At 53.3% G+C, this 25,969-nt stretch overlaps 1 protein-coding gene across 1 annotated transcript; it reads right to left on the bottom strand.

Annotated features, from left to right (window-relative positions):
• Nucleotides 1–7,971: 7,971 nt before the first annotated feature.
• Nucleotides 7,972–24,381, bottom strand: LOC102444334 (CCN family member 2-like). Its single transcript, XM_075909040.2, has 5 exons — nucleotides 23,278–24,381; nucleotides 16,747–16,960; nucleotides 14,358–14,609; nucleotides 11,836–12,044; nucleotides 7,972–8,998 (listed from the first exon to the last, which is right to left on the bottom strand). The coding sequence occupies exons 1-5, from the start codon at nucleotides 23,341–23,343 to the stop codon at nucleotides 8,687–8,689; spliced, it is 1,053 nt and encodes a 350-aa protein (XP_075765155.2). The 5' UTR covers nucleotides 23,344–24,381; the 3' UTR covers nucleotides 7,972–8,686.
• Nucleotides 24,382–25,969: the final 1,588 nt, after the last annotated feature.

Genomic DNA, 25,969 nt, shown 5'->3' with positions numbered 1-25,969 from the left:
GAGCGTGCACTGAGACGCTGCACCCGCTTTGCTCCGTTTTTGCGGCTGTCCATGCTGCTAAAGACGTTGCCGGCAGGGCTATTTGGACTGGACTCTTGAACCTCTCACCCGGCCTTCTGAACTCTGCCAGGGTTCAGGGCACTGGGACCCCTGACTGCCTCAGCAGAGATGCCACAGTCTCACTGGGCACAAGCGGGACTGCTGGAGCAGACATGAGGGTTTGAGGTTGGAACAAGCCAAAAATGACTGTGCAGCAGAATTATGTCGAGTCGGCCATTTTGGGGTCCAAGGTTTTTCATTCCTCTCCCCTTGGTTAGAAGTGCCGGGACAGCCCACACTGGAGTGCAGAAACCTTCCCATCACAAACAGGCAAAACCAGTGCAGCTCTGCAAAACTTTCTGGCTTCAGTGGCACTCGGGCACTAGAGTAATACAAATACAGGTAGCCAGAAACACTGTGACTGTCTCTAGTCCAGGGATTGCCAGCCTCTAGCCATTGTGCCTATGGTCCAGGCCTGGGGCTCATAGAATCATATATATATATAGTAGCCCAATGTCTGTGACTCTGTAATGCTGAAATGCTGGCTGTTCCCTCTGGGTGGCGCTGTTGCCTCCCTGGCTGTCATGTGCTCCAGCCTCCTAATCATTTTTTGTTGCCCTTCACTGGACTGTCCCCACTTTGTCCACATCCTTTGGTTGGGGGCCCAAAACCAGCCATACTACATCTGATGTGGCCTCACCAGGGCAGAATAAATGGGAACAATCACTTCTCTAGATCTACTGGCAATGCTCCTCCTAATGCCCCCTAATATGTCATTAGCCTTCTTGGCTGCAAGGACGCACTGTTGATTCATATCCAGCTTCTCATTCACTGGAATCCCCAGGTCCTTTTCTGCAGAAGTGCCACTTAGCCAGTCGGTTCCTAGCCTGTACCAGTACTTGGGATTCTTCCGTCCCAAGTGCAGGACTTCGAATTTGTCCTTGTGGAACCTCATCTGATTCGTTTTGGCCCAATCCTCCAATTTGTCTAGGTCACTCTGGACTCTTCCTTCTGTGCATCTCACATGATGCTGGCTCGGGCAGAGGAGAGGTCCCTTCCTGTCCTCTAAGCTTTGACCCTCCCTGTGGCGGGTTTTGGGGGTGCGAGCCCCACTCCCCTAACTCCCCTCCCCGGGGAGCGGGGGGGGGGGGGGCTCCGCGAACCCTCCGCCTTAGCTCTGTCTGGTCAGTCCCTAGCAGGTCTGTTCGCGGCTCAAAGGATGGGTGCGATCACCCCTCTGCCCTAGTCGGCGGGGGGGGTCAGCATACCCTCCACCGCGGTGTCCCTCTTCCCCCGATGGGCTGGGAGGGGCCCTGCACTCCTGCAGGCCTTGGGGTTCTGGCCCCCTTTCTTGCCCCTCAAGGAGCGGGTGGGCATCCTTAGGGCTGGGTTGCGACACCGTCCTCGCAGTGCCCTCGTCGCTTGGGTTTTGGGTTCCTGGGGATCGCTTCGGGGTTGGGGTGCATGGGGCGTGGGGGACCCGGGCCCACCCTCTCCTCTGGGTCCCAGCCCGGAGCCCTAAGTGGAGTGTGGCGCCTATAGGCCCCTCTCCATGGCAGACGGGGCCGGTGCCCTAAACTTGTCTGCCCACGGGCGCCAGAAAGGCCCCGCCCCGGGCTCCTTCCACTCCCCACCCGTCGGCTCCCTCGGCAGGCCGCGGTTCAAGTCACTCACCCCGTCAGAGATGCCTGGTTCGTCCCAGCACGATCCGCCAGCTACTGACGCTGTCCTTCCTGGTTGCGTGGGGGGCAGGAGTCTTGGAACCTCTGGACGCCAGGGTGGCTGCTTCCTCGCTCCCCCCCGCCTTGGTGTACGGCCGCCACATTTGAAGTCCCCGGGGAATGACGTCAGGGTGGTTAGCCCCACCCCCCCGATGCCTCCCCCTCCGTGCCTCCCCTGAGGCGTGCCCGGGGCTCCGCCCCTTGGGCGGGCCGTGGCGCCCCAGCAGGATGCCGCTCCGCGGCTCGAGCCCGCCCCCGCTTCCCTCAGCACGTGTTCACCCGCACTGCCCTGCGTTCGGGCTCCGGCAGTGCCGAGCCAGCCCCGCCGCCGCCCGCGGCGGCCGTTTCCCCAGTCGAGAGGAGGGGCCCTTCCCCATGGCTAGTGCGAACCCCACCAGGTCCGTCACACTCCCCCATCTCTTTTGGTGGAAGGCTCAGACTATGGCCTCTGTGGGAACACAACAAGTAAGACAGCAGTGGGGACAAATCCCTTTTCACCCACCCCCAATTGACTGTGTATAACCAGGCTTGATTCCCTTCTCAGTCCAGCTCGTTTTATACCATCCACCTCCATCGATTCCCTTCAGGGCATCTACCTCTCCCCCCACCTTAGTGTCATCCTCAATTCTGCAGAGGGTGCAAACCGACCCACCATCCAGCCCATTAATGAAGATGTTGAACAAAACTGGCCCCAGGACCAGAGTTCCCTGTAAGCTGGGGGCTTGTGCAGCCGCTCAGAAAAAATTAAAATGCCACCCAGCTTAGTGAGTGTTCCTCTCCTCCGAGGCTACGTCTAGACTGGCATGATTTTCCAGAAATGCTTTTAACGGAAAAGTTTTCCGTTAAAAGCATTTTCGGAAAAGAGCGTCTAGATTGGCACGGACGCTTTTCCGCAAAAGCACTTTGTGCGGAAAAGCATCCGTGGCCAATCTAGACGCGCTTTTCCACAAAAAAGCCCCGATCGCCATTTTCGCGATCGGGGCTTTTTTGCGGAAAAGAAATCTCTGCTGTCTACACTGGCCCTTTTGCGCAAAAGTTTTTCAGAAAAAGACTTTTGCCCGAACGGGAGCAGCACAGTATTTCCGCAAAAGCACTGACAATCTTACATGAGATCGTCGGTGCTTTTGTGGAAATTCAAGCGCCCAGTGTAGACAGCTGGCAAGATTTTCCGCAAAAGCAGATGATTTTGCAGAAAAACTTGCCAGTCTAGACACAGCCGGAGTGTTTCCAAATGGATGCCTTTTGAAACATCAGCAGCACCTTGTGGGGAGGGCAGTTCTTGCTCAGGTGCTGCCCGAGGGGATGGCCTGGCTGTCAGGCACATGGAGGTTGCTTGGTGACCACTCGACTGGCAAAGCTGTGGAAAAAGCAGGTGCCTGGCCTTGAAAGGGTCATGTCGGGCTGATCCTTTGGGGTATGTCTACACTACCCCGCTAGTTCGAACTAGCGGGGTAATGTAGGCATACAGCAATTGCAAATGAAGCCCGGGATTTGAATTTTCCGGGCTTCATTTGCATAAGCGGGGCGCCACCATTTTTAAATCCCCGCTCATTCGAACCCCGTGCAGCGCAGCTACACGCGGCACGAACTAGGTAGTTCGAACTAGGCTTCCTAATTCAAACTACCGTTGCTCCTCATTCCACGAGGAGTACAGCTAGTTCGAACTAGCGGGGTAGTGTAGACATACCCTTGCAGAGCTTGCATCCCACCCAGGGGCCCCACCGCACCCAGGGCTCTGCCGCAGTGACTGGGGAACCTGACTTGTCCAGGCCCTACCCTGGCGCCTGCATCCCAAGAGGCCTCTCACCTGAAAGCCAACGCTGCTTCAGAACAGGGAAGGCAGCGACATAAAGGGACCGTGCCCCCGTCTCGGCCCCCTGCTCACCTAACAGGAGAGCCCAAGTCCCAGGGAGTGAGGTGTCTGCTGCCATCTAGAGGCCGAAGGCTGCACACACTAGAGAATGGGAACTAAGAGACATTATGGGGGGTGACCCCAGCGGTTTCCAATGAGCCAGCCCCTCTCCGTTCATCCGTCTTCCTCCTCCATCCTCCTCAGCTGCCTTCCCCTGCCAGGGGAGGAGCTTGTTTCCCAGGAGACCCAACTCAGAAGAAGCAGATGGTGCCGATTTCTCTCATTTCATGGTGTGGTGCCCACCTGCTGGTCTCTGCGTGCTCGCCCGACGTGCACTGAGCGCAGAGACTAGCTCTTCACCCCCTGCGAGTAGCTTGGTAGCCAGGAGCCGGAGCCACCCAGCGTGTTGCTCCTCGACTCCAGCTGGGGGGTGACACAGGATGCAGCCACTGACGGTCAAGAAGCGTGTTGGCCCAGCATCCTGGCCAGATTTCAGTGGGGATGGGCTGGGCCAGTGCCCTCTCTCTCCCTGCACCTCTCCTTCCTGCCAGAGCACCACTGAACTCCTATGGTCTCCTTCCCTCTCATTTAGAGTAAATGAGATGTTGGAGGGACACTATTTATTGACAGCATTCCTTTGGGGGGAACAATGAATCTGTTTAGAGGACTCCAGCACTGACCAATGGCAGAGATCTTGGGGCTTTGAGGACTCCAACATGGACCAATGGCAGAGATCTTGGGGCTTTGAGGATTCCAGCATGGACCAATGGCAGAGACCCTTGGGTTTGAAAGTAGTTGGTGATTGGTCCTACAGCGAGACTTGCCCCTGTTCAGCTGGGAGCTCCACTCCTTGCTTTGACCCGTCCCCCACTCAATGCTGCCAGTGGCCCTCTGGGGACCATTCAGTACACCAGAGTCCAGGTGAGGGGGTTGTATACAAAATAAAAAGACCTTTATTGTTCTCAGGTAAAGTGCAACCGTCATTTTAGTTTTACACGCCGAAGCCAGGTCGCCAGGAGGCAGAACAGGCCCCGGCCCTGGTGAGCTGCACCAAAGAGACGGCGGGAGCAGAGTTGACAGCCTGGAAAGGCCCTTGACGTGGATATCTGACCGAGCGACACAGAAACAGCACACACGGCGCTAACGGTCTGAATCCAACAACAGGAGGCCGAAGCTGCAGGAGTGGCTGTGCCGGGGGTGATGCTGCTGCAGTTGTGGGGGGAAGGGGTGATGTTTTATACCCTGGGACGATGCTTCAAAGCCTATAAGCGAAGGGCGGCCTTCACTAACTGCCTGGGGATGTTATTTGAAAGGAAGCTGTGCTCTGAAATCCAGCAACCAATGGCAGCAGAGGCAAGGTTCCCACCTTTGCCACCAGCTGGATCTCGGCTCTGCAGCAAGGGCCCTTCGTTCTGAATTCTGCCTTGGCTTCAGACCAATTAAAGAGTAGAGACAGCTGCACTAGACACTGTGGGATCAGCCCACTGGCAGAGAGTGTCTGCTGTAATGAGCAGGTGCTACATAGTGAAGTAACCATCATTAATCTTCAGAGTTAACATCCACTGAGGGACTGGGGCCGTTCACACCTCTCCAAATTATTGCTTCAGGCTGGTTGAACTTAGGTAGATACCTCGCTATTAGTTACACTTGGGCTTCAATTTTAAGATTTTTGTTTGCAGTCATGAGGGCTAGCAACAAGCTGGGAGTATGAAGCATAGTTCTGCAGCAAGGGATGCAGCCTATGGCTGTCACACTGGGCCCCAATCAGAGCTTTCCATGTTGTTGTCTCAGTAACTCCAGATTAAATCTGCTCAGTTTACAGTTAAAGATGAAGGTGCTGAAAAGAAAAGAAAAAAATTCCCCCTGGATCTGAGCTGAGCTGGGTTCTTCCTGCTCGATCAGCACCAGAAATAGATTCTACCACTGAAAGTTAGTTTGCAATTCTGTTGCTGATGCATGAGCCAGAAGAGAAGCCAGTCCCCTCTCCCGCTGGCTCTGAAGTGGTAAGAGAGGTGAAAAGTTGGAAATACTCATTTTCCCGCAGTAAAGTTTATAGCTGGGACTCAGATGATACAGGGGCAGATCTGTTGGCTGAGATTTTTCAGACTGGGAGCCTGATTCTAATCTAGCTCATCCCACTTTTACACTGGCAGTGTGCTGTGGAGTTACTCCTGGTTGACACCAGGCTCTCTCAGATCAGAATCAGGCCCTAGAGCAGGGGTCAGCAACGTATGGCTTGCGAGCCAAATAGATCTCTCAAGCGACCTAAATATGGCTCTTTGATTGGTTGTGTGCCTGGGGGTGGGGCACAAAGAATTGTACTTCTGTCCACTTCCTCAACAGCAGCCATCACGTTCCTTGCACCTTGAAGGTAAGCTGCTGCTGGACTTGGGGGGGGGGGAGAAAGACCAGGACCAGGCTGGCTGGGGGCCAGGATTGGGGTGCATCTGGCCCCCTGCACCACACAGTGGCTATCTTCAGCTGCCACATGGCGGGCGGATGCTGGCGTCTTTAAAAACAGCCGTTGCGGGTCCTGGCCCAAGGGGTGTGCTGCCCCAAGGAGCAGAGATGGGTGACCACCACTTCAGCCCTCAGCCCCGCGGGAAGTGAGAGGCAGCAGTGCTGGGAGCTGTGTTTGGCCTTCAGCTGGCAGCCGAGCTGCGTTTCTTTCTGCCCTAGAGGAAGCAGGGCCAGTCCTGCACTGCACCCTGGAGCCACCTCTCCATGCCCGCTGGGGCCACCCTCCTCCTGCCTTCCCTTGTCTCCCAGCCCCTGCCCATCTCTTCACCCCTCCCTGCTACCCCGCCTTCCTTCCCATCCTCCTGGTCTCCGCCCTGCCTCCCGTCCTCCCCTTCTGGCCACTCCGCCCCATCCCCTCGCTAGAGTTGTCAGCTCAGTGGTAGCAGCCTCAGTCTTTCAGCCCCGACTCCAGCACCCCACACAGCTTGGTGCCCGGAACCAGTTCCGAGGAGGGAATGGATCCCCAGGGCCCCTGAATCCATCTGCCCAGAGGGGAGCAGAGGCTGCTTTTTGGGCTTTCCAGCGCAGCCTTTTGTTGCCCTAGCCCAAAGTTTGTGCACCCGTCCACCCCCTCAGCTGCCCTGTGTGCTGGGACTGCAGCCAAGCTACAGGGCAGCTGCTCCTGGGCCAGGGCCAGGGTACTAAAAATAGCACTGCAGCCCTGGCTCCAGCCCAGGCACACAGGGCAGCCGCACACCACATGGCCTGGCCTGAGAACCAAGAAGCTAGAGAGGGTTGAGGGGTGCAGGTGTCAGGAAGGCAAAAAGTGAGCGAAGACACAAAGCAAAGGTGTCAGTGGGAGTGGGAGTGGGAGAGGAGAGGGGACAGGGTGATGCTGGGAGAGGAGAGGGGAGGGGTAATGCGGGCAAGAGGAAACGAGAGGGGAGGGGAAGAGTGGGTCCTGGGAAAAGAGGTGTTGAAAGGAGGGGTGGGCATGAGGAAGGTGGGGGGTGGAGCAAGTCATGTGTGAGGGCGCAGAGGAGCATGAGGAGAACTGGGGCAGAGGGTGGTGAGGGTGTGAGTACCAGGGAGGAAGAGAGCAAGGGGAGCAGGTCACATCAAGGGTACTTTGTGCTCAAGATTGACAGAAGACAGCCTGAATGGTGCATGAAGCTGAATGTTACCAGTTATGATGTAAACCTTCAAAGAAATGTCCAGAATGATGCAGGAGCAGAAGTCCCCTGAAATAAAGAGCTATGAGGCGAGGCTGAAGCAATTGGGTTTGTTTAGTTTGGAAAGGAGAAGACTGAGAGGGGACATGTTAGTGGTTTTCAAGTATCTAAAAGGATGTCACAAGGAGGAGGGAGAAAAATCGTTCTCCTTGACCTCTGAGGATAGGACAAGCAGCAATGGGCTTGAACTGCAGCAAGGGAGGTTTAGTTTGGATATTAGGAAAAACTTTCTAATTGTCGGGGTGGTTAAACACTGGAATGAATTGTCCAGGGGGGTTGTGGAATCTCCATCTCTGGAGATATTGAAGAGCAGGTTGGACAGACAGCTGTCAGGGATGGTCTAGATGGTGGTTGATCCTGCCGTGAGGGCAGGGGACTGGACTCGATGACCTCTCGAGGTCCCTTCCAGTCCCAGTGTTCTAGGATTCTCTGAAAGTGCGAGTACAATGTTTCATGTAATGCTATTATCAGTCATGTCAACTATCAATAATAGTACATTGTATTTTTTAATCATGCAAATGGGCCCTTTGCTGACCACTTGCTCTGAATTTGCATGTCGTTTGGCTCTCTGGTTTGAAAAAGTGCCGAGGCCTGCCCTGGAGGCGCCCTTTCAGCACTGACAGTGGGCAGAGGGACAGCCTGGCGCAGTCCCATCATCTATGGGGACGTCTTGGCCGGGGTTTGGATTTTCCAAAGAAAGCCTCCCAGGCCCAAGAGGTGCCTGCAATAGGATGGGCTGACTCCCATTGTTTCCCTCTCTCCTCTTCTCCCTGGCTTTTGAAAAGCGGCTGATGCCAGGGAGGAGCATTGGTCCCACAGCACCGAGCTGTGGCAGGTGTCAGTCAGTTCAGAGTCACTGACAACCACCCCACTCACCCACCCTGGGCCATGCACAGGGCCGCACTGCGGACAGATAATGGGGAACTGTGCTGGCACACCGATGCAGGGCCTCTCACTTCCTGGGCCTCTCCTTTGCCTCCTGCCCTGGCTTTGCTGCCAGCAGCTTTAAGGGAATTGTTCCCCCACTGCACTTTCAGCTAGGAATGGGCCCAGGCCACAAGGCTTAGATCCAGATCCAGACGGCCTGGGCGCGTGGGCAACATGGATCAGGATTTCAGGCCAGGCCCACTTCTCTTTCCAGCCTAGTTCCATTCTGCCTCCACGTCCACAAAAGGAACCAGCTCAGCAGGATTGGCATCGTCCAAGATCCCCACGCACAGGGGGCCCAGGAGCTGCTCCTCCACGCTGCTTGGCTCGTTGGCCAGGTGCCCCAGTGCCAAAGAGTCCCTGGGGTAGGGGAGAGACGGCCATGTCCTGGGATTCAGGGAGCAGGCATTCGAGAGCACTCAATGCACTGGCCCAGGGATCAGGGAGAGGAGTGGCTACTGTCTCTCTAGCTTGACATGGTCCCCAATCATCCATCTGCGGTAGGTGGCCAGGAAGACGTCGTTGTCTCTGGGGCAGTCCCGGTGGCAGGAGCACGTCTTGATGAACATTATCTTATGCTGGAAGACGTCTCCCTCTGGGCACTTGAACTCCACCTCCACGGTGCTGGTGCTGTGCGGCGTGCAGCAGCGTCCGTCTGTGCAGCTGCCGCAGAACTTGGGCCGGTAAAAGCGGCTGCTGGTGCAGCCTGAGAACTCCAAGCGGATTCCCTGGCGAGGCTTTGGGGTCCGCACACACTTCTTTCCTTTCTGGGGAGACAGCAGCAGGGAGGGAAGGGTTAACCCAGCAATATGGGATAACGGAATGGGAAAAGGTACCTGTGTGGGGTAGAAAAACTGCCAAAGGAAACACAAGTGGGTTTGTGTGGGTTGTAACGCATTGGTTTTCTAGGGAAAAAATTCAAAATGAGTGTTATTTATTCCAGTTTTTGGAAACATTTTTTTTTTCAGTGTCACGGTCTCTGTCGAGGCAAAGTAGCGAAATAAAGCTGTCGGGAAACAGATTAAAAAGCAAGAAGCAGGAATTCCCCCACCAAAATGAAACAGCCTTTTGTTAACATTTTTACAATGTTTTAAAAGATTGGAGGAAAACCAGGGATTTCCAAAGAACTCTGGGTGACTCTTCGACTGAGCCCAAACACCATTTTTCACTCTCTCTATAAAGACATAACGTTTTTGACCAGCCCTGGCTATGGGACCTGATCCTGCCAGGAGCCAGTGGCTCATTTCTCACTGATGTCAATAGGAGTGGAAGGGGCTCAGCACCTCTCAGGATTGGACCCAATAGGTACAATGTATGGCTGCATCTACACTGGTAAGATTTTGCACAAAAGTGGCCGCTTTTGCGCAAAATCTTGCCGCCTGTCTACACTGGCCGCGAGTATTTGCGCAAAAACACTGACATTGTAATGTACAAAATCAGTGCTTCTTGTGCAAATAGTCCGACGCGCCCGCTCAGGGATAAGCCCTCTTGCGCAAGTATTCTTGCACAAGAGGCCAGTGTAGACAGCAACGTTAATTTCTTGCGCAAGAAAGCCTGATGGCTAAAATAGCCATCGGAGCTTTCTTGCGCAAGAGAGCGTCTACACTGGCACGGATGCTCTTGCGCAAAAGCACATGCCAGTGTAGACGCTCTCTTGCGCAAATACTTTTAATGGAAAAACTCTTCGGTTAAAAGTATTTGTGCAAAATCATGCCAGTGTGGACACAGCCTATATGTATAGCTGGGCTGCTCGATTTTGTGGCCCCGGGGCTTCTAATGATACTCACAGCACATGCCGAGGGCCGCAACTTAAGTGTGGTTGCATAGGGCAGGTGGCCCGTGGGCCCATGTGGCCCGCAGTCCATTTGTTTGTGGCCCGTGGTGCAGTTTGGGTTTACACAGGGCTCACCACGTGTCCGTGGGCAAGATCCTTTGAACGTGGCCTCCACTGGGAACACGCCCCACAACAGCGAGGCGTCTCCCAGGTGGGGTGAGCATGGAGAGACGCAAGTGGACGGGCTGGCTGGAACAGGCGGGTGCAGGATGTCGGCGTCTCTGGCCCCCAGGGAGGAGGTGCCGGGACCACTGGGGCATTGTGGGACGTGCTGGCTGCTTAGGCTTGTGGGCAGAGCCTGAGAGATGCTGACTGGCTCCCACGGGCCACGTTTGGGTCCAGCGCTGTTGCTTAGGGCTTAATCTTTGTATTCACGCCCATCAGTGTGACAGAAGCTATTTGCATATATTGGCATGTGTCTGCACCCACACTTAAGTGGTGGCCCTCGGCATGTGCTGAGAGTATCACTGTGGCCCCCGGGGCTTCCAAAGTTGAGTAGCCCTGCTGCATGTGATGCACGTTTAGGGAGAACTCATGTTCCAAACACCCCCTTGTCTTTGAGGCCTGGAGGGATGAGGCTATGTCTGGTAGTGTCCTTGATGGACCTGCAGAGCACGCTCAGTTCAGGCTCTGGGTCACTAGGGGTGTGTCTAGACTACATGCCTCCTTCGACGGAGGCATGTAGATTAGCCAGATCGGAAGAGGGAAATGAAGCCGCGATTAAAATAATCGCGGCTTCATTTAAATTTAAATGGCTGCCCCGATCTGCCGATCAGCTGTTTGTCGGCAGATCGGGGGAGTCTGGACGCGATGCCCCGACAAAGAAGCCTTTCTTCATCGACACAGGTAAGCCTCGTGAAACCAGGTTTACCTGTGTCGATGAAGAAAGGCTTCTTTGTCGGGGCATCGCGTCCAGACTCCCCCGATCTGCCGACAAACAGCTGATCGGCAGATCGGGGCAGCCATTTAAATTTAAATGAAGCCGCGATTATTTTAATCGCGGCTTCATTTCCCTCTTCCGATCTGGCTAATCTACATGCCTCCGTCGAAGGAGGCATGTAGTCTAGACACACCCTAGGAGAAGCTGGCCCCTGCCTATGCCAGGGCTGAAGGGGGCTTTGAATGTGAGCCGGGAGGGGTGTGCAATGACCGGTGTCTTGAGGAGCGAGCGGGTGGCCTCCTGAGCACACACTTACAGACTGAAAGGCCACAAGAGACCGTCTAGTCTGACCTCCTGGACTGTGTCCCGGGCACAGCACTGCGGGGTCACCCATGCCCAAGGCCTCCGCAATGGTAGGGAATTGGTTGGGTGAGACTTGGCCGGATGACCGAGGGACTGAGCCGTGCCCCACACCGCAGAAAAGGTGAAGCTCCCCTCTCCTCCCGACTTGGGAAAAACTCCTTAAACCTGGAGACCAGTTCAACTCTGGGCATGGGAACAAGACCCACCAGCTGGCACCTAAGGGAAAGGATTGGCTGCACCAACTCGGAGCACTGGCTCACCCATCTCATGTCCTGTTTGATGCCTTGAAGCGCTCCCGAGTATGATCCCTGAGCTGTGTCAAACAGACGACACCGGCATTGCAGCTGGGCAGGCAGGCTCCTCATGCCTTTGCCAGCCAGCGAGCTAGTGGCAGCTTGTGCTCAGAGTCCAAGGGAAAGGCCATCAGCTACCAGCCACCGGGTATTCAGCCCCATCCTCCCTTGTCTGACCCACCCCAGCCCTGCCCCCCCCCCAGTCTGGTCTCACAGACACTGGGGGCCCCGTACCTTGATGATCTGCTCCAGGAGGAAGTCACAGGGCCGGACCAGGCAGAGCCGGCTCTCCTTCTCCGGGCGGCACTGGGGGTTGTCGTTAGTGACGCGGGTAGAGATGCCCATCCCGCAGCTCTTGGAGCAGGCACTCCACGCCGTGGTCTGGACGAGGCAGTTCTGGAGGCCATTCAGCTCAGGCCTCGGCGCTGGGTTCTGCCTGTGAACTGCCCCAGGTCAAGGGAGACACAAGAGAGCCTTCAGGGACCTGGCACAAGGTTCACGGCCAGGGAGTGGCTAACTCACTGCAAAAAGGAATTCCCCCTTTTGGTATCCTCGCCTTCTCATCAGCTGTTGGGAGCAGGCCTCATCTACCCTGACTGAACTGGCCCGGTGCATAGCAATGTAACACTCCAACCGATGTAGGGATGCCAGGTGGAAAATGTCCGGTGCTTTCTGGTTTTCTTGGCTGGAAGGCAGGTGGGGACTTTTTTTTTTTGCTCAACAACTTCCGTCTCCGGGTTTGTTTTTTGCTTAACAAGAAGTTTGGTCTCCCGTTTTTTTCCTGCCATGTTTGGGATTTTTGGTGAAAGCATCTGGCAAGCCTACCTCTATGCACTTGTATCCCTGCCAGACTGAAGTTTCCGATTCATGCAGCTGAGGAAGTGGGCTCCAGCCTACGAAAGCTTGTGCCCAAAAACTTGTGTTAGTCTTTACAGTGCCACAGGACTTACGGGTTTTGATAACACGGCAGAGATTAGCGATCATGGACTGAGCAGCGCTGCATTTAGGGTTTATTTTACAAACTGTAACCCACTAGCCCTCCTTTCTACCTCTGACAGGGGCTGTGTCTAGACTGGCAAGTTTTTCCGCAAAAGCAGCCGCTTTTGCAGAAAAACTTGCCAGCTGTCTACACTGGCCGCTTGAATTTGCACAAGAACACTGATGATCTCATGCAAGATTGTCAGTGTTCTTGCGCAAATACTATGCTGCTCCCGTTCAGGAAAAAGCCCTCTTGCACAGATGTATTTGCACAAGAGGGCCAGTGTAGACAGCTAAAAACTGTTTTGCGCAAAAAAGCCCCAATGGCGAAAATGGCAAGTGGGACTTTCTTGCGCAAAACCGTGTCTAGATTGGCTACGGACTCTTTTCCACAAAAAGTGCTTTTGTGCAAAAGCGTCCGTGCCAATCTAGACGCTCTGTTCCGCAAATGCTTTTAACGGAAAAACTTTTCCGTTAAAAGCATTTGTGGAAAATCAGACCAGTCTAGATGCAGCCAGGGGCTGTGTCTACACTGGCAAGTTTTTCCCGGAAAATCATCTGATTTTCCAGGAAAAGCTTGCCAGCTGTCTACACTGGCCGCTTGAATTTCCGGAAAAGCACTGACGATCTCATGTAAAATCATCAGTGCTTTTCCGGAAAAACTATGCTGCTCCCATTCGGGCAAAAGTCTTTTTCCGAAAGACTTTTGCCCGAAAGGGCCAGTGTAGACAGCGAAAATGGCGATTGGGGCTTTTTTGCGGAAAAGCGCGTCTAGATTGGCCACGGACACTTTTCCACAAAAAGTGCTTTTCCGGAAAAGCGTCCTGCCAATCTAGACACGCTTTTCCGAAAATGCTTTTAACGGAAAAGTTTTCCATTAAAAGCATTTCCGGAAAATCATGCCAGTGTAGACGTAGCCAGGGTGTCTGCCCTGCACTGGCCCTTAAAGGGCAAAACCCAGCCCTGAGTGAGGGCTGACAGCGAAGCCCCAGCTGAGGCAGTTATTGATGTTTAGGGCCCAGCTGGGGGCTATATAAAGAAGGGCTCCTGGCGGGGGACTCACTCTTGCTCTAGGTGAGGAGCAGGAAGGGCCTGGCTGCCAGGGAATCCAGAGGCTCCCTGAGACAGGGCAGGGCTGGGGAAAGGCAGGCAGAGCTGGGAAGCTCTGGCCTGCCCTCATCCCAGGCTGCAGGGTCTGAGGCAAGGCCTGAGAGTACCAGGGCTGCCGGGAGATAGCTGAGCTAGAAAAAGGCAGAGGTCCACCCCACGTCCCCCTTGCCAATGCTGAGTGGCCATTCCAGAGTGCAGTGGGCCCCGAGGCAGGGACTATATGAAGCCTGGCAGTGGGTCACTAAGACAAGGAGGGTCAGAACTGGCTGTTCCCTGGGAGGGGAGGATCCTGATAAACACCCCCCGGAACGGGGCCGAGACACTGCAGTGGGCACTGCTGGAGGACACCGCGGTCCAGAGTGACGCAGGTCTGGACTGGAGAGTGAAGTGAGGACAGGGGGAGGCACCGGCCAGAGGGAGGCGTCCAGCAAGCAGCTGACAAGCACTAATTCCCAGGGCTACCAGCAGGAGGTGCCCCATTACTAACCGGGGTGTTAACAGGCCGCTGTACCTTGAATAGTAGGAAAATTGAGCTAACCCCGGACACGAAACAATCGGTCCCACCCTGCATAGGGCTGCGACACTTTCCCAGACCCCAGGAAAGCTGGTCTCTCACCACCAGAAGCTGGCCCAATAAAAGACATTCCCTCCCCCACCAGCCTGCTCACCAGCCCTGGTTGTTTCAAAGCGATTTTCCTGGCTGCCCCCTTGGCAAATCCACTCCTCGCAGCACTGGGCCTGGGGTGTCACCCGGCGGGGGCTCGGGCAGTCCGGGGAGGGGAGCCGCAGGTCCTGGGCGCACAAGGGGATGCAGCCGATGGCGCCGTCCATGCAGATGCACTGCAGCTGGCAGGTGGGCTGGAAGCTCTCGCCGTTGTGATAGATCTTCCCCAGCAGGTCGCAGGTCGCCCCCTCGTGGGCTGTGAGGAGAGACGGGGGAGGGGAAGATTCAGTAGAAAAAGGCCAGGCCTCGTGCTCTCGGGATTACGCGCAAACCCGGAATCAAAGCGTGTGAGCGTCAGCCAGCGAGCTGGACAGAAAACTCCCCCCGCTTGACGCCTACGACTTCTGGGGGGTGAGCCTGCATCTGGGGCCCCAAGCAGCCAGTTTCACGTGCCCATCTGAGGGAGCCTGAGCCGCCCTGACTCCACCGAGGACCCGGCTGCACCCCTCCCCCCAGGGAAGCAAGCCCTTTTGGCTCAATTTGCATGGCTGGACAAGGGCAGTTTCACCAGCAGCAAACTGAGCCCCCATCCAAACATGAGGGGGCCGGCTGTGACCACCCTGTTCACAAGCCCATCGACCAAGCCAGTAACGCGCCGGGGTCATGTCCGGGACAGCTCTGCTCAAAGCTGCATGGCCGAGCCCCGTGCCCGAAAGGAGCTGGTAAAACCCTGTCTCCGTGCCGGGGAGGGACTAGGTGACCAGGAGGTCTGGTCCAAGCCTTGGTTGCTACAACTCCAGCTAAGTGCTTTGGCTGGACACAGCAGCAGAGGCATGAGATGCCGGCGTTGGCCTGTTACGTTACAGCAGAGGGCACTAGCACCCTGCAGGACTGACCCTGGCACAGAGACCTACGCGACCGCATGAGCGCCCGGGCAGGAAGCTGGAGGCTGCCGGAATCACGAGGAGCAGGCACGATGGAGAAGCTGGCCGACCGTTCAGCAACACCCCCGTGTGCGGATCTAGCCTGGGCCTGACACATCCCTGGAGGAAGAGCGACTGCTGGGAGCTCTCTGTGGGTCCCCTCGTATCTAGAGCTGTTTTTGAGTAGGGACAGGCTTAAGGCAGGACCCCAAGCCCCCCATAGTTCTGGACAGCCTGGGCCCAGGGCAATGGTTCTTCACCACCACTTAGGGCCATGTTGTGAGTCCCATTGATAAGACTGAGCACAATTAGAGTTAGGCACAAATGGGACTTAGGGCCCTTGCAAATCTCCCCCATTAACATGAAGTAGTGAAATCAGTCTCTCATCTCGGGAAGGCTGGTACCACAGTGCACCAGGACTACAGGCCAGGGAGCCTTGGGTTTGGGGTCTGACCCAGAAATCCCTATTGGGAGAGGCCAGAGGACAGTCTGCCATCAGCAGACAATGCATTGTGTTTAAACCCAGCACTGCACGACGCTAATGCCGATTGGATCCATTCATTCTGCAGAGAGGAATCTAGGGGTCACAGTGGACCACAAGCTAAATATGAGTCAGCAGTGTGATGCTGTTGCAAAAATACCCAACACAATTCTGGGTTGCATTAACAGGAGTGTTGTGAGCAAGACACGAGAAGTCATTCTTCCGCTCTGCTCTGCATTGATGAGGCCTCAAATGGAGCATTGTGTCCAGTTCTCAGCACCACTTTTCAAGAAATTGGAGAGGGTCCGGAGAAGAGCAACAAGAATGATGAAAGATCTAGAGAACATGAGCTATGAAGGAAGACTGAAAGAATTGGGCTTGACTGAGAGGGGACATGTTAGCGGTTTTTAGGTATCTAAAAGGGTGTCATGAGGAGGAGGGAGAAAAATTATCCTCCTTGGTCTCTGAGGATAGAACAAGAAGCAATGGGCTTAAACTGCAGCAAGGGAGGTTTAGGTTGGACATTAGGAAAAACTTCCTACCTGTCAGGGTGGTTAAATACTGGAATAAATTATGTAGGGGAGTTGTGGAATCTCCATCTCTGGGGATATTGAGGAGCATGTTAGACAGAAACCTGTCAGGGCTGGGCTAAATGGTGCTGGGTCCTGCTGTGAGGGCAGGGGACTGGACTTGATGACCTCTCGAGGTCCCTTCCAGTTCTAGTGTTCTATGATTTTATGATTTAATCCAAACCCTCTGCCCTCTGCACTGAGGTGAGGAGGTTGTATCTGAGTTATGACTTGTGCCCTCTAGCCAGTTCCATGCTTTCTGCTCCACCACACAGCTGCATAAGGAGACCCATTTACACCCTTGTCTGGTCTGCTGCAGTGTGTTCCCAAAGGGAAGCTCGGAGGTGCCCCCGGCTCTGCCATGGGAGGTGGGACTGGGAGCAGGGCAGCTCCGCCGGGGGGAGAGACGCAGCTGCTCACCTAAGCAGATCCCGCTGGCTCGGTGGATTTTGGAGAAGTCACAGTAGAGTCCCTTGTGGTGATCGCAGGGTTTCTGAAGGGAGCACAGCTCACCCAGCTGCCGGGCACACACCTTACAGCATCCACAGGCATCCCACACGTGGCTGGTGCCAACAGGGCACTGCAGCGGCTGGGAGGGGCACTGGCACGGGTATGAACACGCCGGTGACTCGGCCTGCAGGACAAGCCGGGAAAATAAGACTCTTCCTCTCACAACCAGTCGGGTAGAGATCAAAGCACATGAATCTGCTGCCCCACCCCCAGCCCAGCAGGATAAACCCACCTCCCCAGCTGCTCCCATGCAGCTCCCAACGCGCAAACCCCTTCATACTCTAAGATCAAGTGGCATTCAAGAAAGAGGAATCCCCTTGCGGGCAGAGTCAACTCTGAACGCTAAGGGCACGTCTAGACTGCAGCGCTATTTCAGGATACCGGAAGTATCCTGAAATAGCAACGCTGTATCTTTAAATGTGCCTGCTATTTCCCAAAATCGCGGGCGTGCTAGTCCAGTGTCCCTGTAACTCTCATTCCACGAGAGTTAAGGGATTTGTTAGAATAGTGCCTTGATTTGAAATTGGGCATTGTCTACACAGCACCAAATTTCAAAATAAGCTCTTTCAACCTAGACTCAGAATAAGCTACGCAATTTGCGAAGTACAAATTATGTAGCTTATTCCGGGTGCTGTTTAGACGCACCCAAACAGAGCCAGTGAATGCTTGGAGTTAGCCACTCTGTGGGATCAGACTCCTTCCATCTGGCAGCAACAACAACCACCTGACTGGCTCATTCATCAGTAGAGCAAAAAGCACTTTGCAAAAAAGGGCACCATCATTATTCCCATTTTACAGATGGAGAAACTGAGGCACGGAGTGGTGAATGGGTTGGCCCAAAGTCACCCAGCAGCAGAGCCAATGCATTCACCACTCTGTGCCTCAGTTTCTCCACCTCAGTTTTCTAAGTCCCAGCATGCTGCTAGGTTCACTAGGCCACACAACTTCAAGGGAGACTTGAGAGGTTTACCCTGCCTTTCAGGAACCTTGGGATGGTCCGCCTTCCTTGGGACCTTTTGGAAGTAATGCCCTCCTGGCTCAAAGCACTCAGAGCTGTCCTTCTCTTCTTTCAGAAAGCCACCACCAGGATTTCTGCTGAGGAAAGCAGAGCTGAGCCAGCTGGAAGGATGAGAAAGCTCTGGGGAAGATCAAATCAATATCTTAGATGCCTATATACAAATGCAAGAAGTATTGGGTGATAAGCAGGAAGAACTTGAAGTGCTAATAAACAAACACAACTATGACATCGTTGGTATCACAGAGACTTGGTGGGATAATGCACACGATGGGAATATTGGTATAGAAGGGTACAACTTACTCAGGAGGAGGTGTTGCCTTATAGATTAAAAGTGTATAGCAAGATTAGAAAGGCAAAGGTGCAAAACGAGCTCAAACTAGCTACATACAAAAAGGGAAACATAAATTTATTAGAAGTAAGAGGAAGACCAAGGACAGGGTAGGCTCATTGCTCAGTGAGGAGGGAGAAACAGTAACAGGAAACTTGGAAATGGCAGAGATGCTTAATAACTTCTTTGTTTCAGTCTTCACCAAGAAGTCTGATGATTAAGGAATTCCTAACATAGTGAATACTAGTGGGAATGAGATAGGTTTAGAAGATAAAATAAAAAAAGAACAAGTTAAAAAACACTTAGAAAAGTTAGATGTCTGCAGGTCACCAGGGCCTGATAAAATGCATCCTAGAATACTCAAGGAGCTGATAGAGGAGGTATCTGAGCCGTTAGCTATCATCTTTGAAAAATCATGGAAGACAGGAGAGATTCCAGAAGACTGGAAAAGGGCAAATGTAGTGTTCATCTATAAAAAGGAAAATAAGAACAACCCAGGAAACTACAGACCAATAGTTTAACTTTTGTGCCTGGAAAGATAATGGAGCAAGTAATTAAGGAAGTCATCTGCAAATACCTGAATATAATAAGGTGATAGATAACAGCCAGCATTGATTTGTAAAGAACAAATCATGTCAAACCAATCTGATAGCTTTCTTTGATAGGATAACAAGTCTTGTGGATAAGAGTGAAGCAGTGGATGTGGTATACCTAGACTTTAGTAAGGCATTTGATATGGTCTCACATGATCTTCTTATCAATAAACTAAGCAAATATAACTTAGATGGGGCAACTATAAGGTGGGTGCATAACTGGCTAGATAACTGTTCTCAGAGAGTAGTTATTAACGATTCACAATCCTGTTGGAAGGGCATAACAAGTAGGGTTTCACAGGGGTCTGTTTTGGGACTGTTTCTGTTCAATATCTTCATCAACAATTTAGATATTGGCATAGAGAGTATGCTTATTAAATTTGCAGATTATACCAAGCTGGGAGGGGATGCAAGTGCTGTGGAGGACAGGGTCATAATTCAAAATGATCTGGACAAACTGGAGAAATGGTCTGAGGTAAACAGGTTTAATAAAGACAAATGCAAAGTGCTCCACTTAGGAAGGAACAATCAGCTTCACACATAAAGAATGGGAAGTGACTGTCTAGGAAGGAGTACTGCAGAAAGTGATCTAGGGGTCATTGTGGACCACAAGCTAAATATGAGTCAACAGTGTGACACTGTTGCAAAAAAAAAAGCAAACATGATTCTGAGAAGTATCAGAGGGGTAGCCGTGTTAGTCTGAATCTGCAAAAGTGGCGAGGAGTCCTGTGGCACCTTGTAGACTAATTGAAGTGTTGGAGCATAAGCTTTCATGGGCAAAGACCTGCTTCGTCAGATGCATCTGACGAAGTAGGTCTTTGCCCATGAAAGCTTATGCTCCAACACTTCGGTTAGTCTATAAGGTGCCACAGGACTCCTCGCCGCTTTTGCATGATTCTGAGATGCATTAACAGGAGTGTTGTGAGCAAGACACGAGAAGTCATTCTTCCGCTCTACTCTGCACTGATTAGGCCTCAGTTGGAGTATTGTGTCCAGTTCTCAGCACCACTTTTCAAGAAAGATGTGGACAAATTGGGAAAGGTCCAGAGGAGAGCAACAAGAAAGATTAAAGGTCTAGAGAACATGATCTAAGAAGGAAGACTGAAAAAATTGGGCTTGTTTAGTTTAGAAAGGATAAGACTGAGACATGATGAGGACATGATAGCGGTTTTCAGGTATCTAAAAGGGTGTCACAAGGAGAAGGGAGAAAAATTGTTCTCCTTGGCTTCTGAGGAAAAGGCAAGAAGCAATGGGCTTAAACTGCAGCAAGGGAGGTTTAGGCTGGACATTGGGAAAAACTTCCTAACTGTCAGGGTAGTTTAACACTGGAATAAGTTGCCTGCGGAGGTTGTGGAATCTCCATCTCTGGAGAGATTTAAGAGCAGGTTACATAGACATCTATCAGGGATGGTCTAGACAGTCCTGGGTCCTGCCGTGAGGGTAGGGGACTGGACTTGATGACCTTTCGAGGTCCCTTCCAGTTCTAGTGTTCTATGATTCTCTGAAAAGCCAGGATGCTGGAAGTTCTGTTGGTGATTCAGTAGGTGGCAGCCTTCTCCTACTGCCTCTGCTGGACCAACGCCCAGCTGCTGTACATGGCAGGGGATATAAAACTAAGGTCATTAAAGAGCTCCCGTTCCATTTAAAAAATGGTGTTAGCCCTAGCGTCCTGGCTTTCCCATGTGGGGAGCTACAGCCTGCACACCAACATGCCCACTGCATAGTTTTACCAGAATAAGGGGTGATTCTTCACCTCCAGTGTTTAACTGCTGTGTGATGCCCCTGTGCACTGCTAGGCTGCTATGTTCCACCCCAGAGAGGGCTATGTTCCACCCCAGAGATCATTCCACGAGGAGTACAGCTAGTTCGGATTAGAAGCCTAATCCGAACTAGCTACTCCGTGCTGCGTGTAGCCACGCTGCACGGGGTTCGAACTAGCCGGCATTTAAAAATGGCGGCGCCCGGCTTATGCAAATGAAGCCCGGGAAATTCAAATCCCGGGCTTCATTTGCAAGTGCGGTATGCCTACATTACCCCGCTAGTTCGAACTAGCGGGGTAGTGTAGACATACCCGATGAGAGCTACTGGAATTGAAAAAGAAAAAGAAGCCAAAACCCATGGTTCCCCAGCCTCTGGTTAGGCTGACAGATCTGGAATGCATCACAAACTTCATTTGCGAAGCTGCCACTCCTAGGAGCCTTGAGCGCAGACTGAGCTGCCGTTGTGGGCAAAAAGCTGACTAGCAGAATCACATCTCCAAGCTGCGTATATATTCTCCATCACTGGCTCCCAGGTCCCAGCGGCTGAGCAGACAAGTCAAAACAAGATTGCTAACTGCCGGCACTGTGGGCTGTGCCGAGGTCCCTGGAAGAAGAGAGATGAGCAATGTTCTTTTTGCTTCACATAACTCTTCGCCCTGGTGCAGAATCTGGGGCAGGGTGGAGAAAACCGGCTCACTTCTCTGCAGCTGCTGGCTCTCCAGTAGGGAAATCTCAGGGCCAGTTAGTGAGCTAAGCAGGCTCACTAAAAATAAAACCTTTCTTTGTTGTTGCTGCTTTTTGGACCATGATCCCAATCAAAAAAGCATGGAAGGGTGTTGTAAGGCTCGGTGAAATGTTTACAAAGCACTCACCGTGCCTGGGATGACAGGTGCAAGACAAAAGGCAGGTACGGTTGATGCTTTTTGTATGGGATGACACTGACCACAGCTAAGAAAGCTAAGAAAGGATGCAAATCATGATCATTCCAATGCTCCTAACACTGAACTAATTTGGATAACACCACTTTACCCACCCTGACAGGCACTGATAAACTAGGCCTTACAACCCCCTGGTGTGATAAGAAAGAGTCTCTATTCCCTTTCACATATATAGGGAAAATGGATGCAAAGAGAGGTGCCCAAGGTCACACAAGTCAGTGGCAGAGTTGACAGTAGCGACACCAAGACTAAGTCTACACTACAGAGCTTTCCCAGGATACTGGAGGTATCCTGGAAAAACTCAGCCACGTCCAGGGAACGCAACTACTATTCAGAAATTATTTTCGGAAGAGCAGACGCACTCTTTCAGAAGCCCTGTCTTCCTCCTTCCACATGGAAGAAGGGCTCTTCTGAAAGAGGAGGTTTTTCCAAAATTTGGCCCAGTGTAGACGGGCCAAATTTCGGAAGGAAGCCTCTTCCAAAAAAAGAATAGGAAAAAGAAGTGTAGTGTAGACATAGCAAGAGACAAGGGGTCCTGAATCCACGTGCTCCGTTCTGACCAGTAGCTGACACTCCTCAAGACCTAGGAGCAGAGCTCAGAAGCTCTTGCTCCTCTGTTCCAGCCACCAGACCCTTGCTCCCCTCCCAGAGCTAGGAAGAGAACTGGAGTCCAAAGTCCCAATTTCAAAGCACTCAGCGGATGCTTGAGAACATGATCTCATTTGGGTAAATCAAATGTGTGGCCAAAGTTTGACCATAAAGTGTTTCAGAAACTGTGTGTGTGTGGGGGGGGAGGATTATTATTTATTACGTCCGTTACTGTAACTCAGGATCCTCGGTCACAGACCAGGAGCCCATTGCTCAAGGAACTGCACAACCACAGAAGAAAAAGACAGGCTCTCCCTACCCCAAAAAGTTCAGTCGTTTCCCTAAGCGCAGAAACTGCCCTGACCCTGGTACCGTTATAAGCTTCTCAGTGCAGAGATCAACAGTCGCTTTCTTGGATGATAATGGAGCACGTTTTTGGTGCTACCAGCAACAATCAATAGGCAGAGTTCAGGTACCTAAAGCATTTTGCTTACATCAGCCACCAAATTCCAGTTAACTCTTGAGCTACCGGCACCAGGAACCTTGGCTCCTTCCTGGTCTGCAAGGTGATTAGTACAATTTAGGCTCAATAATAACAAATCATCATGATGATTAATAATGTCCCCGCGGCTGTCACTTGTATTGTGGTCACATGCAAAGGCCCCATCAGAATCAGAGCTCCACAAAGCGCATGGAGACTCGGACCTGCCCCTGCAGAGCTTCCAATGAATTTCTCCTTCGGATGTCAGACTCCTTTCAAGGAGCACAGAGCTGGGGTTTAGTAGCAGCTGTTTCCCTCCACAGGGAGGCCAGCACAAGGCTGAGCTATCAAGGGTTTACCCCTGGCAGTGCACACTTGGCGGGTAATGCCGGGAGTAAGTTGTTTGACCTCTGTGCCTTGGGTTCCCCTCCTGGAACTCGGGGATAATACCTACCTCAGGAGAGCATGGGGGCGCTTCCTCCGTGTATGTTTGCACAGCGCTTGGAGATCCCAGGATGCAGGGCACTGTGGGGTCGCTGGCAGCAGCGTGCCCACCCGAGTGTCACTTTGCTTCGCAGTGAGGCTAGATGCAAAGTTATCTGCTAACTCCTGGGAGCTGCCAGAGGCAGGTGGCAGCTGCCCCCCTTCGGCTTGCAAAAAGCATCCTGCCCCCATCAAAACAAGCAGCTGCAAAGCTCCTCCAAGTAAACAAAACGACCGCAGTCCAATACATACCTCGGCAGCAGGCGTGAGGAGGAGGAGGAGCAGAGCCCCGGTTATTGCTCCAAAGCTGTCGCACATCCTGAGCGAGCGGGGCAGGGCAGGTTTCCGACTGACAGCTCGCCCTCTCGCTCCCTCTCCGCTCCGTTTGGAGAATGGTGCACACGGGAGCCTCTTCAAATAGCCTCCCGATGGGGCGTGCCCTGCCCTCGAGTGACAAGCTGGAGAGTGGCCCAAACTGAGTGAACCAAAAAGTTGCTGAATTCCAGAGAAGGTAGCAGCGTCCTGCGCCTTGGGTGGTCCCCGGGCTGCTGGTGGAGTCTGGGACTCGCCTGCATTCCACGGGCAGAAATCAAGTGCTGGCAAAATAATCCTTACTAGGATTGTATGATTGTTACTCCCTCGTGGGAAGCCTGAGACAGCTTCCTCCTTGGCTCCTCTCCACCTTCCTTAGGACCAGGAGCGGTACCCTCGAAGTGAAGCATTGTTGGAGTAACTACTGCCCTTGGAGGGGGCAGGGAGGGAAGGTTTCGCTTTGTTAGAAGCCCTTTGGTACCAGCAGTGACAGTGCATCAGCAGGGCCTGCAGACCCACCTGACCCAGACGGGTAAAACGGGTGGGAAGGGAGGAATTTCCCTGTGCTGCATGTGGGAAACCTAGTGAAATGGCTTGTCTTCAAGCGAGCTCAGCAGCAAACCATCAGCACTGCGCAGTACAGGCATCCAGATTCACAGCCGGTGGGCTGAGCCCCTAGGACAAGGAAAGGCTGCACAGCTGAGGTCTTTCCATTTGCCTCCTTATCTTTAAGCTTGCCCAGAGAGAGGTGACACACACATTCCTGGGCACCTTTTTCACACAGCGATGAGGGTGACAGAGTGACCTGGGCCAGCCCTCTCGACGTCGTGCTCTCCACCCTCCATGCCTGGCTGGCACCTCTCCTGGCACCTGGCACTGCGTCTTCTCGAGGTGACACATGGGGGGCATGTGGGATCACAACCCCCCTTCCACAGATTTCTGCAGGGGTTCACACCTGAGCGTGGCCAGCAGATGCCTTTTGACACTGCAGGAGGGAAGAGACGGGAGCTGCTTCCAGACGGAGGGTGTGGATGTGTGTTTCCAGAGCTCATCTCTTCCCACCAACACCCCTTCCCCCCCCCCCGCTTCTTCCTGCCTGCACAGTGTCAAAAGGCAGCTGAAACCTCTGATCTGCTGCTGGCCACCAGCATAACCCAGCCACCTCCTGTCCCTTGGCTACCTTGTGGGCAGGAAGGGGTTAAGCCCTAAGGATGCCTTGAGCACCAGGCCCCAGGGAATCTGACTGCCAGGGCTTCAGGTGGCTCAGCAGAGAAAGGTGCCCAGGGGACAGAGCAGCCCTGGGGGCAAGACCTAGGGAAGGGCAGCATGCGAAGAGGGTGCCAAGTGCCCCTGCCTAGGGACTATAGGGTTGGGGTGTAAACAGGCTGGAAATAGCCGCCCCCCCCCCCCCCCACACACACACACACACTCCAGAGATTTGCTGAGAGTCGAAAACGCTTCCCTGGAACAACACGGTATGGGGCTTTGGCTTTGGCACATACAGGGCTGGGCTGCACTTGGCTCACCCCTGGTCCAGAGGGTTTTGAGCTTCCCCTGGGGGCCAGCCCAGCCCGAGGCCGTGGGGGATGAAAGAAGCCTGCCAGCCAGGCCGTTGTGAGCTGCCTGATCTGATCAAGGGCTGGTTCTACGGCCAGTGGAGGGAGCAGGGTGCGCGAGCGGCGGGGGTGGGAAGTGAAGGAGCAGTGGGGCAGGGGAAGGACAGTGAGAGGGGGAGCATGTAAAGGTGACACAGTAACCGGCCACGGCAGGAAGCAGCCAGTGCTGGCTGGAAACGGGGCGAGAAGGGGAAGAGATAGCTGGTCGAGTAGGGTTGCCAGGTGTCCAGTATTGACCTGGACAGTCCGGTATTTTCGCCTCCTGTCTGGTAAAAAAAAAAATCAGAAAATACTGGACATCTAAAATGTCTGGTATTTTTCTGTTTTTTTTCCCTGCCAGGAGGCGAAAATACCGGACACCTGGCAACCCTACGACACACTTGGCAACCAGGCCCAGCCCCCAAACCCCTGCCCCCGGATCCCCTGCTTACCTAGTTCCACAGGGAAGCTGTATTCTGGCTTGATCAAGAAAACAAACGGCCACCAGCAAAAAGCCTAAAGACCAAGGGGAAGCAATGCCTTCCCTGGGTCTTAGTGCTCAACCACTCCCCTGATCCTATTCCTAGTCTGACTCTGCATGCACTGAAAGGGGCCAGGCAGGTTTATTTTATTTTATTTGCTTAATAACTCTGAGTCTTTTTTTTTTTTTTTTTTGGTTCAACAACTTTGGTCTCCTCTCCTCCCTTTTTTTCCCCCCCTCAACAGAATTTTTTTTTTTTGGGGGGAGGGGTTTCAGTATTTTTGGTTAAACCATCTGGCAACCCTATGGCCAAGAGCTGGCACACAGCAGAGGGACCAGCCAGCCCCACACACTACAGCTTTGCCTGACCTCCAGCCTTGCATGCTCACTCCCAGCAGCAGCCCCTGGACTCCTCCCCCACACTCATCGTTGGTGGGTGGGGGTTGGTGAGCAAGGATCCAGATAGCAGCAGGACCCACCACTACTGATGGGAGGGGAAGGAAAGAAAATACAAGGACCATTTGCCCTTTTTTCTTTTTTTTTTTTTTTAAGTAGG

Source organism: Pelodiscus sinensis, chromosome 26 (genome assembly GCF_052426305.1).
Source record: "Pelodiscus sinensis isolate ZL-2025 chromosome 26, ASM5242630v1, whole genome shotgun sequence".
Classification (NCBI taxonomy): Eukaryota; Metazoa; Chordata; order Testudines; family Trionychidae; genus Pelodiscus; species Pelodiscus sinensis.
Note: the sequence above shows the minus strand (reverse complement) of the source record. Positions and strands in the feature narration are given on the sequence as shown.

Bases quoted from the DNA above. Each gene is read 5' to 3' on its own strand.
- LOC102444334 (XM_075909040.2), bottom strand. From the start codon at position 23,343: ATGTGCGACAGCTTTGGAGCAATAACCGGGGCTCTGCTCCTCCTCCTC. The intron at 12,045-14,357 runs GTGAGCAGGCTG...GACCTGGGGCAG, and splicing joins CTTTGAAACAACCAGGGCTG to TTCACAGGCAGAACCCAGCG. The intron at 8,999-11,835 runs GTACGGGGCCCC...CTGTCTCCCCAG, and splicing joins TCCTGGAGCAGATCATCAAG to AAAGGAAAGAAGTGTGTGCG.